Here is a 15,711-nt window from a genome sequence, read left to right as displayed (position 1 = left end):
CCCTGCCTACACTTTCACCCTGAAGGCGGCTCGGCAGAAAGCACTGCTTGGACGGCGACTGGTGTAACAGACATGCACCATCTTTCAGAAAAGATCAAGAAACATGAGCTGTCAAAGACCCACATGGATAGCTGTTTGAGATTGTCTGCTTTGGGTAGAGTGAACATTGCCACTCAACTGGATGAGGGATACAGGCTAGCTGTCCGTCGCCACAACCACGAGGTTAGCAAGAACCGCCACATTCTCAACCGATTAATCCAGTGTGTGAAGTTTTGCGGAGTGTTTGAGTTAGCTTTGCGAGGCAGATGAAAGATGAAACCGAGGGCTCCACCAACCCAGGTATTTTTCTTGGACTGGTCAACTTTGTGGCACAGTTAGATGAGGTGTTTGATGAGCATCTTAAAAATGCAAAAGTTTTCAAGGGCACATCGAAGACAATTCAAAATTAGCTACTGGAGTGTATGCTAGCGGTCGTGAGGGAACATATTGTTGAGGAGGTGAAGTCGGCGAACTTCGTAGCCATCCAAGCTGACGAGACCACGGATGTTTCTACACAGACACAGCTGGTGCTTGTGCTGAGGTACATCGATCCCAACAATAAAGTGCAGGAACGCTTTTTTGAGTTTCTTCCCATCTCGGAATCAACCTCACTCTCAATTGCCAGTGTGCTTTTGGAGAGACTGAACGGTCTTTTTGCCGACGACGAGAAAGTCAAACTTATTGCGCAAGCTTACGATGGAGCCAGTGTGATGAGGGGAGAGAAGGCTGGTGTGCAGCAAAAGGTGCGTGAGCATTTCAAGAATGCCCATTATGTGCATTGCTATGCGCATCAGCTGAATTTGATCATGCAGCAAGCTACTTCTTACATCAAAAAAGTTAATATTTTCTTTTCCGATCTGAGCGGGATTGCAACTTTTTTTTCCCGGTCACCCAAACGGACCAGCATTCTTGACCAGACTGTTGCACGAAGACTGCCCAGAGCTTCATCCAAACGGTGGAACTTCAACAGCAGAGTCGTGAACACTGCCTATGAGAATCGAGACGACCTCATACAATGTTTTGAAGCCATCAGGACGGGTTCATTGGGTTCATTTGACCAGCCGACCGTGAGAGAGGCATCTGGCTACGTGAGGATGCTACATGATGAAGATTTCATTTTTTCCTGTGGCTTTTCCACAAAATCATGCCCCACGTCGATACTCTGTATCAGAAGCTCCAGAAGAAGGACATCGATGCTGTCTTCATCAAACGTGCCCTCGACAGCTTCACAAACAGCGTGCAGGCCATAAGGTAAGATTAAACAATATCATTCTATCGTTCTCAAAGCAGAGATTTCTCATTTGAAAATGTATGCATGAAAGGAGACTGCATTTGTGTTTGAAATTACATTATTCTCATTATATATGGCCAGTGGTTTAATCTAGCTCACTTTATATACTGTATACTGTGCTGAACATCCAGTCTAGGTGAGACACAAAGGCTAACTTAAACACTAAAGACTTTATGCATCCCTGCCCATTTTTAGTAGAAATGAAATATTTGTACCATACGTAGATAAATTGCATATACCTGTGCATCACATAGACTACAGTACTGTACATAGCCTAACAAACACATTGTTCTGTTTGCCTTCAGGGACTCCTCTCAGCAGCAGCTGCAAGTAGCAACAGGAGCCAAAAGACCCAGAACGTCTTTGAGAGAAGAGGAGAAGCAGAGGCTGTCTGAAGAGGTCTGCGACACCATTCTGGAACACACCAAAGCAAGGTTCTCTTTCACTGGCCACCTTGTGAGTGCTACCTTACTGCTAGCAGATATGTATGAAAGTTACTGCCATTCATTTCCTGATGAGGCTCTGAATGCCACTGTGAACGTATACCCCATGCTGAACAAGGCAAAGCTCAAGACAGAACTCTCTCTGATCTATGAGAATCCTGAATTCAAGGGCTGCTGTGGTGCACTGGCACTGTACCAGGTTCTCATGAGCTACAACCTCCAGGAGACATTTTCTGAGACTGTGACTCTGTTGAACATCATCATAACTACTCCCATGACAACAGCTGAAGCTGAGAGATGTTTCTCAACTTTGACATGAGTTAAGACATTCCTGCGAAATTCAATGGGCCAGGAACGTCTGAATGCACTGGCCATGCTTTCCATGGAGAGGGAACTAGTCCTCAACATGCCTGATTTCAATGAGAAAGTCATTGACCGCTTTGCTGCATTGAAAGAGAGAAGAGCACAGTTTCAGTACAAATAATGTAGCCTCTCTCCCTGTCTGTCTCTTTAACACACACACACACACACACACACACACACACACACACCAAATCAGTTCACAGTTGATGTTGTTTTAAATGGTTATTTTTCATTCATTCAAAAAAAGTAAAAAAAAAAAATAAAAAATAAAAAACTGTTCATGTTCATTTTTACAAATCTATACAATTAGCCAGAATATGGTTGTTCATATTTACAAAGCCATACAAATGCTGTGTTTACCTTTCTAGAAATTATTTTCAAAAGCTGTTTTAAGGCAAAATGTCTCTGTTGACTGTTCATGTTCATTCTCACAAATCTATACAAGAGGACAGAATATGGAAGTCTATACAAATTGCTTATTACCAATAACTTGCATCAATATTTTCAGTAGCCTCTATCAAAAGCCCCTGCTCGCTTGCTGTGAATTATGCTCTGGTGCACATATTTCCAATTCAACCATGAGGCATTTTTGAAGTAAGTAATTAATGTGTATATCAGAATTCTTTAGTTAAACTTGGCAGCACCTCATCATTCTGGTTTGGTCTTCAATGTGTAAAGCCAAGATGCACAGACCACACTAGGTCAAGCCTCACTTGTTCATTCACTTATTTAGGAAATGTTACTTTGCTTTTATTAAGTAGCACATTGATGATATCCTACATTCCAGAAAATGTAGTTCTAAAGATCAACTTCTCTCAACAATTTGTCTACTTGTATTTTCAGCTGATATTTCATTTGTTTATGGAAATGCAGATTGTTTATACAGTGTTGAGGAATGTGAAAGAACACCCATGATCATTTGTACTGTGATAACTTATTTTGCTTTTGTAAGCCAATACTTTTTGAGATCAGTCAATAAATGCTTCTGGTATTGACTTATATGCTGCCCCTGTCTTTATGTTGTTGCTGGACATATCTTTTTAAAAATGTGTCCTGTTTAGCTATTTTACATCACACAACATTGGATTAATGTAAGTAATGAATAAGTGGAATAATTAATTGCGGAGCCATGACATTTTTGCTTATGAAGGCTCCTAGACGCTAATTTCTTATATCGCTTTCCACCTGTAACTTATGTAGCTAGAGGGGAAATCGGTACCCATTGAATGGGTCACCTTAATCATTATCAGAAAAATTGCCCCCCCTGAGAATTTTTTCAGGAGCCGCCACTGCATTCGACACAACGTCGAGTGAGTCAAGTCAAGTCAAGTCAATTTTATTTGTATAGCACCTTTCACAACACACATCGTTTCAAAACAGCTTTACAGAACGAGTGAGTGACAGAAGAGGAACGTCATGGTTACAGTTGTAATCTCCATTCCCCGAGGGAAGGAACGAGACGTTGTGTCCCTCCTGCCACAGCCCTACCACTGTAAACGGCCGTACCTTATTTTCGGCTCCTCAGTGCAAAATCCTGACTGGCACTCGCTGCCCGCTTCCCTTTATACTATTATGTCTGGGGCAGGGCATGCAAATTCTGTCTGCCAATTTGACATTGGCCTTTTCTCAGGTTCAGAGGTACGTTTGGCATCCCAGGAAGACCCATTGTGTCACTTCATTCTACACAACGTCTCGTTACTTCCCTCGGGGAACAGAGGTTACAACAGTAACCATGACGTTAGCTCTTCTTGTCCTATAACAGCAAAGGATTGAAGTTTTTCATGGGGAAAATGAGACACTTTCTTCAGAAGCGCTATTGCAGATGGTTGCATAATTCCAATTTTATCATTAAGAAATTTATAAAGTTTTTACTACTGTGCTGCAATAGAATATCTGGTTCAGCTGAAGCTTTATTCCTTACTAATTTATCCACAGTACTGAATAAACACCAAGGATTATTGTGGTTATTTTCTATGAGTTTGCTAAAATATACAGACCTGGCATCTTTTAGAACCTTTCTTTAGCTAGAGAAACTATCATTCCATGCACCACAAAAGACCTCTAATTTTGTACTCTTCCATTTGCGCTACATTTTTCGAGTTGCTCTCTTGAGAACATGAGTGTGTTAATTTTTCCACGGTGTAGGGGTTTTCTCTTTAATTTTATTTAATCGAAGGATGCCACACTATAAAATGGGCTCAAGTATCAGGGACAAATCTTGGTAGGTTTCTTGGAAGGTTTTTAGTGAAGCTATCTTTAGATGAGTGACAGAATGTCACAGAATTATCAAAATCAATTCCATACAACAGAATTAAATCTAGTGTATGATTATGCCAATGAGTTGATCATGTCACATTTTGTCTGGCCCCAACAGAGTTGAGAATATTGATAAATACTAATCCCAGTGTATAATTTTCTGTATCTCTGTGGATGTTGATGTCACCAACGATTAAAGTTCTATCCACAGTAACTACTAGATCTGACAAATAAATCAGCAAATTCTATAAGGAAATCAGAATATATCCCTGGTGGTCTATGTACTGTAGCAAGAACAAAAGACGACAGAGATTTTTTATTTGTATCTGACGGTGTATTTGTCTGGTTTAAGCCAGGTTTCAGACAATCAGAGCGAATATAAAATATGATCTGTAATAACTTCATTCACAATTATGCTTTGGATGAAAGCGATTTAATTGTTTAGTAGCTCTACCTTTATATGATGTTTATCGTAAATGTTTTTGTTGTTGATATTATATATCACAAGTTTGCTATAAAAAAATCTAAATGACTTAGTAAATTGTGTTTGGTAGTTTGGGGAACAGATACAGTCTCTATATGATATCTAGGTGATACAGTCTCTATGTTGTAGTTTATGTGATCTGTGTGACATCTCAAGGCAGCTAGCATATGTTTAGTTAGTCAAACACTATTACTATTAAGACTATGAGCCAAATTACTAAAGAGAGCTGCACCTTCCCTGGAGGGATGGAGTCCAGCTCTCTTTAGCAGGTCAGGTCTACCCCAAAAACTCGTCCAATTGTCTATGAATCCTATGCTATTCTTCAGACACAACTCAGACATCTTGCCATTCTGTAACACTAATCTACTATAAACCTCATAACAATGATGAGCAGGGAGGGGACCAGAGCATATTACAGTGACTGACATCGTTTTTGCAAGTTCTCAAGTTCACACCTCTTTAACATTATTTTTAGTGATCTCTTATTTGCGAAGCCACACATCGTTATTGCCGACATGAATAACAATATTAGAAAATCTACATTTAGCATTAGACAGCACTTGTAAATTGGATTTGATGTCAGACACTCTGGCACTCGAAATGCATTTTACTATGGTGGCTAGAGTCTCTATTTCCACATTCCTTTAAAAAATCAATTATAACCTGGGCATTTTCAACAGGCTTCTCAGTGGGTGCATCATTGATTGGGTAGAATCTATTAGAAATTCTAATAGGAACAGGAGAGTGGGATCACTTTGCCCTAAGAGTATGCTGCCAAGACATCACCCAAATGCTCTGCTGTGGGGGCTCTACAGCCAGAACCTAAGTGTGCGTGTTGCTCGCTGTACTAACCGCATCCGAAACAATATCTGAGGGCAGCTGTGGCTCAGGTGGTAGAGCGGGTTGTCCACTAATTGAGGGTTGGTGGTTCAATTTCTGGCCTACATGACTCCACATGCCGAAGTGTCCTTGGGCAAGACACCATATGTTTAAGAGAACAAAATTGTCACTTCTGGGTAAATTGGTGCAAATTAGAAATTAAAATGGAAGTTGAAGCTACTGTGACTCTGAAAATACTGTGGATATGTGTATCCACCCTAAAGAGAGCATATCCCTGTAAAAAAAACAAAACAAAAACAGCTAAATGACAATAAAATACCAATTATATATACAATTCTATAAACTTGATACTAACCTTCTGGAACTATAAAAGCTTTTCACTTTAAAATGTATTGTTAATCACCGTAGTAACTACTAAAGGCTCTTCCAAGAGCAATAATTAATACACATGTACAGACAGTGCTCAGTGTTACTCACACAAATTTCTAGGTTACTATTGTAACCTCCGTTCCCTGATGGAGGGAATGAGACATTGTGTCAAAGAAGCGACACTAGGGGTCTCTCTTGAGAGCCTCACGCATATCTAAACTTGAGAAAAGGCCAATGAGAAATTGGCAGACAGAATTAGCATGTCCCGCCCCCGGACATATGGGTATAAAAGGAGGGAAATGCGTCTATCCATTCAGGGTTTTGCTCTGACGAGCCGAGAATGAGGTTTGGCCATAACAGTGGCTCGGTTCAGCGTCGTGGCCGGGAGGACACAACCTCTCGTTCCCTCATCAGGGAACGGAGGTTACAATAGTAACCTAGACATTCCCCGTCTGTTGCACACTTCGACGTTGTGGTGAAGAAGTGACACTAGGGGTCCATATTTAATCACGCCATGCGCTGAACCGTGTACGTGCGCTGCTGACGCAGGTGCAGGCAGACAGTTGCATGCCAAAGCATCAGGCCGTGTCATACTGCATGTACCCTTCCCCAACGCCCCATAAAATCGTCATAACCTTCTGGTTCCCGACACCCCAAAGGGGGGGGAACAAGGCGACGTGCCAAGCATGGTAGCAAGCCACACCAGCCGCGCCTTTTCTCTCCAGGAGTGGAACAGGCTTGGCCGGGGAGGATTCAACCTCCGGTGCCTCTAAGGAACCTAATAATCAAGTCGTGCTTACCCAAGGACATGCTGTCCACTGCGTCATGGGGGGCCGTGATAGCGGCTACATACACCTTCAAGGTGGAGGGGGACAGCCTCCCCTCCAACCTCTCTTGCAGGGACGAAAGCACTGACCGAACTGCACATCTCTGCGTGTCTTCAGACTGGGAAGAACACCAATTTGTGAACAAGCACCACTTTGGGGCGTAAAGTTGCCTGGTAGAGGGAGCTATGGCTTGTTTGATCGTGTCTACGATGGCAGGTGGTAGGCCACTTAGATCTTCCACATCCCGTCCAGGGGCCAGACGTGGAGATTCCAGAGGTCTGGACTCGGATGCCAGAGTGTGCCCCGTCCCTGAGAAAGAAGATGCTTCCTCAGGGGAATTCGTCGTGAGGAGCATGAGATCCGAGAACCAAGTCCGAGAGGGTCAGTAGGGGGCCACCAGAATGACTTGTTACTTGTCCTCCCTGACCTTGCACAGCACCCGTGCAAGAAGGCTCACTGGGGGAAATAGCCCTCGGGGCCAGCTGTGTGCAAGCGTGTCTGTCCCAAGGGAAGCTTCAGTTAGGGAGTAACAAAGCGGGCAGTGGGAGGTCTGCCTGGGATGTGAGTGGCGTGGTGTGCAGCAATCTTAGTCGCTGATGGCGGGCAAGTTGTGACATGTGATGGGAGTGCATGCCTTCTTGGCGATTTATGAGGGGGTGACGGAGGGTTCTGGTCCCGCCCCGTGGATTGCAGCCCTGGCACACAAGGCAGCTCTTATGACCGTCAAAAGTGGAGAGAAATTCGACCGCATCCAGGAACTACACAGGAAAGACATCTTTAAAAAGACGCGTCCTGAAAAGGACATTCAACATCAGCTGTGTATTGCTCTTTTAGAGAAAATAAAGTCTTTTCAGGGAAAATAATCTCTTTTAGAAATGCTGTTGTAGCACCCAGGGGCAAAGCTGCACTGTTGTGCAGAGGAGGAGAAAAAAAATTCTGAATAGACTGATGCATTTCCCTCCCTTTATACCCGTATGTCCGGGGGCGGAACATGAAAATTCTGTCTGCCAATTTCTCATTGGCCTTTTCTCTAGTTCAGAGATGCGCGAGGCTCTCAAGAGAGACTCCTAGTGTCGCTTTTTCAACACAACGTCGAAGTGAGCGAAAGACGGGACATCAAATATAACACAGAACACCCAATGTACATAACTGATACAAAAGAAGAAGAAACATACATTTTCCCATAAAATATAATGAAATAAGGTGTCACAGAGGGACTTCTGGGAATGCCCGGTTATTTTTTACTGTAATTTTAACAATTATTTACCATAAAAAGTACATGTATTATCTTGTTAAACCTAATATACATTTTTACCATTAATTACAATGTAAATACAGTAAATTAATACTTTTTACATTTAAAAAACTAAATATTTACAATATCTTATTGTAAAATTACATGAATTTTCTTGTTAAATATGTTATATTTCTTTACCGTCCATGTTAAGGTAACTACTCGTTAACCAATTAATTATTTTACTATTACATTTTTTTTACAGTGTATAATTATTTTATGCACATATATATTTTTTTATAAATTAAAAAGTTTCCATCCACCATTATTTATGCAATATCCCAAATTTCACATAAAAGTGCGATGGTAGAAACCAAGCTAGTGTCTGTCCCTGTTCACTTTATTGTATGTTAAAGATCAGCGTGAACATTCTGCAAAACATCATCTTTTGTATTCCACTAAAAATATTATAAAATGGAATCATTTGGAATGACACGAGTTAGGCACAATGACAGAAATGATGACATAGCTTTCATTTATGGATGAGCTATTCCTTTAAAAAGTGACAACTCTGTTACTGACTTAAAATATATACTGAATTCTAAAACTATTTCTAAAATATACATTTCAAAAATTTTCTTCAGTTTCTCACTTGACAAATATTTACATTTGTTGTCTAGTTTTACAGTTCTGCGTAGTTGAGGCAGAGGACAGTATGGTGTGACTCTAAATGACTCACAGACCACAGGAACACAGGGGGAACATAGAGGACATGTTGCCCATCTGTTTCATTTTGCTACTGAGTGAATCTGTTTCTCTCATATGATCATGCTCTCTTAGGGCTTTATTGATTTGTGCATTAGCTGTTTTCCCAAACTTGAATCCTTAAATTAACAACATTATTCCACTCTTAATGGGCAGCCACATGTTCTCCCTTTTTAAATAGTTGAAATGCATATTTGTTCATTCCAAGCCCAGGAAGCTAAGCATCAAGTTTGTTGATGCCACTGTTTTCCAGTTGTATCCAAACCTGAGATCCGCATGGCTGATCTGGCAGCCCCCGTCTTCCAGTCTCAGAACACCAGCAGTGCATGTTAACACACAAACCTTACTGATTAACCCTCAATCAAACTCATTACTAAAGGAATCAAAGTAGTTGCCAAGGTAACTGATCCTCCCAGCGCTTGGTCAGCCTCTGAATATACTGTCCATATCTGCCTCTATTACTTTTTTGTATTTGTTTACTTATTTATTTTGGCTGTAAAACTAATATATATATATATATATATATATATATATATATATATATATATATATATATATATATATATATATATACACACACAAAACTGTATATACATATATTGAATATTTGCAATGATTTTGTTGTCAACATTATATTATGCAACTTTGATTATAATGTACATTTTATTTGCCCATTAAGTTTCATAGAGGCCGTGTCATAAGACCCTTCCTTCTATCACAACTGGCGAGTATGAGCATTTGTATAAGCGTCTATAAGATATTAGACAGGGTTTGTTTTAATATTGTCAAAATAAAAATGTTGTTTGAATTGAGTTAGAGTTTATTTCCGTGTTCGAACTCTCAGTTACAATGAATTTATTTATAATTCAGAGATTCATTTGTGCCATCTCTCAGAAATGCTTATGTTAGTCTCCACACATCTTTATATAAATAAAAAAATGATTTAGTTTCTTAAAAAATAAAACTTAGGCTAATATTTCTGTTAATTATTAATACTAATCAAACCCTTTTTTTCCACACTGTGTTCCACTAAATGAATATGTATTGTGACTCATTTCTGCATTAAATATGATTCTTCCTGCAGATTTCTGCAGAAATTTGTCATACCACATATTCATCCAGTAGAATACAGTGAGGAAAACATGTTTTTATTATTTTTTAACTATATAAATGTTGAATTTATATATATATATATATATATATATATATATATATATATATATATATATATATATATATATATATTTAATATCTACATATAGTGGAAAGGCTGGAAAAGATGGAGATACAATTGTTTTTTTCTATCGTGCAGCCTTATTATTTATTTATTTGATCAATGCCTATGCGCAATATTATCATTCTTTTCAATGTTCTTTTCATTTCAGCCAGAGTGAAAATGTCTCAAATTCTCTCACTGTTTCTCTTTCCTTCATTCCCTCCAGAGTATTGCAGCCTTTAGGTTTTTAATGTCCTGTTCTGCTCTGCTTTCTCAGTCTGAGCTTAGGAGCGATCACATTTATTGCAATTGCTCTGCTGTTTGTAACATCTGCAAAGAGTGACATGATTATTAGATGATACTTCAAACACTTCTCAAGGGATAGCCCTTTACCCGCATTAATCAACCAAACTCTTTGTAGTCAGTTTTTTTTCCATGGCCTTCCAATGACATTCAAAATAAAAACATTTGTAATGCTCTACCGTATGTTCACATTATAATGAAAAATATAGGTGGTTTGTTTTATTATTAATTATTATGCTTTTCTAAATCTTACACAAAGATATCCATTGTCCAGATCAAATTTTACCCAAATTCATTTTGACACCCCTCCCCATATTCTCATTTTATATTACACAATGTCTTATCTTGAGTGCCTGTTTTACTATATTTTATATGATATATATTTTAGGGCTGTCGATAAAATGCGTTAATTCAGTGCAATTAATTTGACAAAAAAATAACGCGTTGAAAAAATGTACGCCATTAATCGCAATGCCCCCGATTTTAATAAGGAAAATTCCTGAGAAACGCAAGCTTGTAGTACCACCTGTATACTCCAGAGGGCAGTAAGTGAAACTTCAGCTGTGTGCCAATGCGCAGTTTATACAGTGAACAAAACAATTCAGCAGACACACACAACACAAACATGCGTTACGTTCTTGCGTTCAAAACACTTGATGGAGCGCAAATCCGAACTAAGGGATCTCAAGATGTGTTCTAAGTATTAAACTATATTTAACTTGACACAGTGACCTAAAAAAATATGTTTATGACGCAACGTACCCGAAATGCTACACAAGCATGTCTGACACTTGTTGAAATTGACGGGTCCTTAAACAAGCCCTCATAATAAATCTCCAACTGATTGACAAATTCACTTGTGAAATGGATTGCTGTGAACTGTACGACAATGATTGGATTATGATCAATAATATGGTAGTAAACAATACATTTTTGTATTGTCTCATCAGTGATTAACTCTTCTGCCACAAGAATGTAAAGCATTTTAATTATCTGAATATTTTTTATTTTATTTATATATATATATATATATATATATATATATATATATATATATATATTTTTTTTTATATTTAAAGATAACTATGTATCATTATTTCATCATTATATATTGAATTATTGTTATATGAGGGCTTTCTCAACAAATATTTGTATATGCGATTAAATGCGATTAATCGTGATTAATTAATCGGGACATCATGTAATTAATTTGATTAAAACAAATTAGCGATTGACAGCCCTAATAGATTTTTATTCTATTCTCATTAAAGTAATATAATTTTTTGATTTTTTTTACTGTGCACAAAAAAATTACTTTCATACATTGGAAGTTTTATTTAACCCTTAAATGCATGGACGATTTGCCAAACATTATTAATACCGTAGATTTTTAGTGACCCGACCCTTGTATCTTTCACAAATGGATTTACAAAATGCCCAGATGGTATACATTTTCCACTAAAAATATGAGGTACGCATTTATGGGTTAACTCAGTATAAATTAAAGGCAGTACAACTGTCTGAACTGTCCAGCTGTGTTCGATGCGAGAACACGTCCTCATCTTGTGCTGTCTGCTGTCAGTATGTGTGGTCTGTTGCCTGTCCAGCTGGAGTTGAACTTACTTACCGTAATTGCAATATTTTTTATATTAATCACCCAAAAAAGCCTTAGTAAATAGTTAATGTTATATATACAGTTCAAATAACATATAACTTTTCCTCACATTGCAGCTGGCCAGAATCTATAACGTTTACATTAGGGGGAAATAGCATATAATGGGTGGGGGAGGTTGTCTTTTTTTTAGTTACAGCACATTTTGTAAGGGTAAGGGTTAGTGCCATGATGGAAAATTGTGTTTTCACTTATGCTTGGTGGGGCATATGGAACATTTGGTGGGGCACCACCACCCCAGCACCCCCCTAGATCCGACCCTGCATTGCAGTGATGAGAATGAGATTTTATGCATTTCAGTAATTGGTGGGAAAATGTGCTTAAATGTCTTGAAAACAATGTCACAGTGAAAAAAACATCGATATTTTTTAATTCCTTTTATTATGGAGTTAAATAGGTTCTTGACAGGTTTTATGAGATTCACCCAAATAGTACTGCAGCAATTCTGAGAAAAAACATTCTCAGTAGCCTACTTAACATGGAAGTCAGTACATTTCCCAGAATTACCGCCAAAAACTCATGCTGATACTGGGCAGAAGCAGAATCTATCTATCCTTTCTCTCTCTTATTCGTTCTGTTTTTCCTCTCAATTTCTGGATTCTCTTCTAGATAATTTAGTTAACCCTCCCTTCCGTTCAAAATCTCCAGGCCGTGCTCGAGGAATTCCAGGTAACACTCCGCTCTTCTCGGCAATCCGATTGCACTATAAACATATTTCATGGTGATACATTCAGTGTCCAGCAAGGCTGATAAAAAAAGATGCTGTCCAGAGGCTACACTGACAGTGATATGCGATAATATCGAGGGAGCCAATCAGTAAACACGCAGTATCTATAAATTACTGTCAGGAGACAGAGTCAACATGCTGAAGTGATGTAAAAACGCAACAGGGCCCTATATCAGTCGTGTAAATGAAGAACTCACTCTCTAGAGCACTGTAGATCACCCTCAGACACTTCAGAGTCATTAACGTGACCTAAACCAAGATACAAACATAATTTATGGCCTAAGGAGATTTCCAGTTTCCCACACTTGTGTGTTTCACAAAACCGTTATAACACCTTTAATTAGAGACCGTTTGAGGGAGGTGGATGTAAATTCCCTTTAAAGACAACATTAAGCAGTGTTGCAACCGATTTTACTTCAGTAATCTGATGTATCTGAAACAAGATATTCAATAAGAAAAAAAATGTAGGACAGGACTTGATTTAATCCATTAGGAATTGATTGGATTGTGTAAAGTGGGCATTACATGCCAGAGTGGATTTAGGTGGCTGGAGGTGAGGGGTTGATGAGTAAGAGGGATTAAAAGAATAGTTCAACCAAAAATGAAAATTCTGTCATCATTTACTCACCCTCATGCCATCCCTGATGTGCAAGACTTTCTTTTTTCTGGAGAACACAAATGTAGAATTTTAAAAGAATGTCTCAGCTCTATAGGTCCATACAATGCAAGTGAATGGTGACCAGACCTTTGAAATTCCAAAAAACACATAAATGCTTCATAAAAGTAATCAATACGACATCAGTGGTTTAATAAATGGCTTTTGAAGCGATCCAGTTGGTTTTGGGTGAGTAAAGACCAAAAATGTAACAAAATTTGACTTATAATCTTGTTTAGATCGCTTCACAAGACATGGATTAAACCACTGGAGTTTTATGGATTACATTTATGCTGCATGTGTCTACTTTTTGGAGCTTCAAAATTTTGGGCACCATAAACTTGCATTTTATGGATCTACAGAGCTGAAATATTTTCAGTAAAAGTCATACATATCTGGGATGGCATGAGGGCGAATAAGTGATGAGACAATTTTCCATTTTGGGTGAACTATCCCTTTAATGAAAGTAATTTCAGAGGCGGAGAATGTTATATTTTGATGAAAGATTACATAGAGTATTGCGATTTCTTCCATTCTTTTTTCTGTGAGAGTCCATCTCCTGGTTAAACGTCAGCCCCCAGCTATTTATTTGTTAACCTCAGTTATACAGTGCCCTCCAGTGCATGTAGTAACACACTACAGTTTGCTACCAGTTTACCTTCTTGCATATAGTCTTTCAGTCAATCATTTTTTTATTAATTTCCTTGATTTTTCAACATAAGGTCGTTGATTTGGGGAAGTTATGAGGTATTTTAAAAAGTGGATGGCATAAAACATTTAAGGTTTTTCTTTACTGTGTTAGGACAGCAGGGACCCCTCTGGATGCACTTCTTCAGGAGCCACGTTGGGTGTGGATCTCTGGCGAGGGCCCAGACGGCACTCAGGAACCCTTGTGTTGCCGCCATTGTCATGGAGACAGGCAGAGAGGGTCCGCTGTCCTCACGAAGATTACATTTCTAGACCAACCTCGCTGGGCTTCATTACCCCACCGCGTATAGACATCACACCAGTGCCCTCTGATGGGTAAGTTCAATGTTTTATACAACAGTTAGCTCTGACCATGCTGTCTGATTGTCTGAAAGGTGTGTTTTCAGCCATAGCTGTATAATTCCGCTGATTACCTGGAACAACGGTAGTCAGGTGACAGCGAACTTCCAGAACTAATATAATAAATCTAAAACACAAAATTTTAATTATGTCTAATGGCTATTTGATTAATGTTCTTCTTTACTTTGGAAACTGTTATAAATGATGAGTGCAACAGTGTACGCCACCTTTTTCAGCCGTGGCAGAAGGAGTGTATTTTCCATAAATTCTTTCCCATAGGGAGTCATCATAAATGTGTTCTAAGCCATGAACCAATCCAAGCAGCTGCCAGGTGAAGCCCAACATTACAAACTTTAATACAATATAATCAAATACAAAAAAGTATTTGACAGCTACACATGGTCCAATTAAACGGTAACAGATAGATACTATGTTAAATTCTATTTAACAGCCAGACAAATTATATTAATTATTTAATATAAATAATAATTAAATTCAATAGTAAGTCAAATTATCTTGAATATGAATTGTAATACTCTGGGATATAGTGCCTTCTTTTAGACAAAATAATGAGACTTATTATCTATCTATCTATCTATCTATCTATCTATCTATCTATCTATCTATCTATCTATCTATCTATCTATCTATCTATCTATCTATCTATCTATCTATCTATCTATCTATCTATCTATCTATCTATCTATCTATCTATCTATCTATCTATCTATCTATCTATCTATCTATCTATCTATCTATCTATCTATCTATCTATCTATCTATCTATCTATCTATCTATCTATCTATCTATCTATCTATCTATCTATCTATCTATCTATCTATCTATCTATCTATCTATCTATCTATCTATCTATCTATCTATCTATCTATCTATCTATCTATCTATCTATCTATCTATCTATCTATCTATCTATCTATCTATCTATCTATCTATCTATCTATCTATCTATCTATCTATCTATCTATCTATCTATCTATCTATCTATCTATCTATCTATCTATCTATCTATCTATCTATCTATCTATCTATCTATCTATCTATCTATCTATCTATCTATCTATCTATCTATCTATCTATCTATCTATCTATCTATCTATCTATCTATCTATCTATCTATCTATCTATCTATCTATCTATCTATCTATCTATCTATCTATC

General features: G+C 38.1%; 1 protein-coding gene across 3 annotated transcripts in view; it reads left to right on the top strand.

The window, feature by feature from the left end:
* LOC127648843 (cAMP-specific 3',5'-cyclic phosphodiesterase 4B-like) overlaps positions 1–15,711 on the top strand; it is a 92,618-nt gene that overhangs the window by 25,596 nt on the left and 51,311 nt on the right. The window contains exon 3 of one of the 3 annotated variants that reach the window (XM_052133621.1): positions 14,287–14,507. In XM_052133621.1, coding sequence (XP_051989581.1) covers positions 14,287–14,507 — 221 coding nt within the window. The remainder of the gene's footprint in view (positions 1–14,286; positions 14,508–15,711) is intronic. The other 2 variants (XM_052133623.1, XM_052133622.1) reach the window with 2 other exon arrangements.

The sequence above is a fragment of the Xyrauchen texanus genome, chromosome 9 (genome assembly GCF_025860055.1).
Source record: "Xyrauchen texanus isolate HMW12.3.18 chromosome 9, RBS_HiC_50CHRs, whole genome shotgun sequence".
Lineage (NCBI taxonomy): Eukaryota > Metazoa > Chordata > Actinopteri > Cypriniformes > Catostomidae > Xyrauchen > Xyrauchen texanus.
The sequence above is the reverse complement of the archived record's forward strand: the minus strand, read 5'-3'. Positions and strand labels throughout refer to the sequence as shown.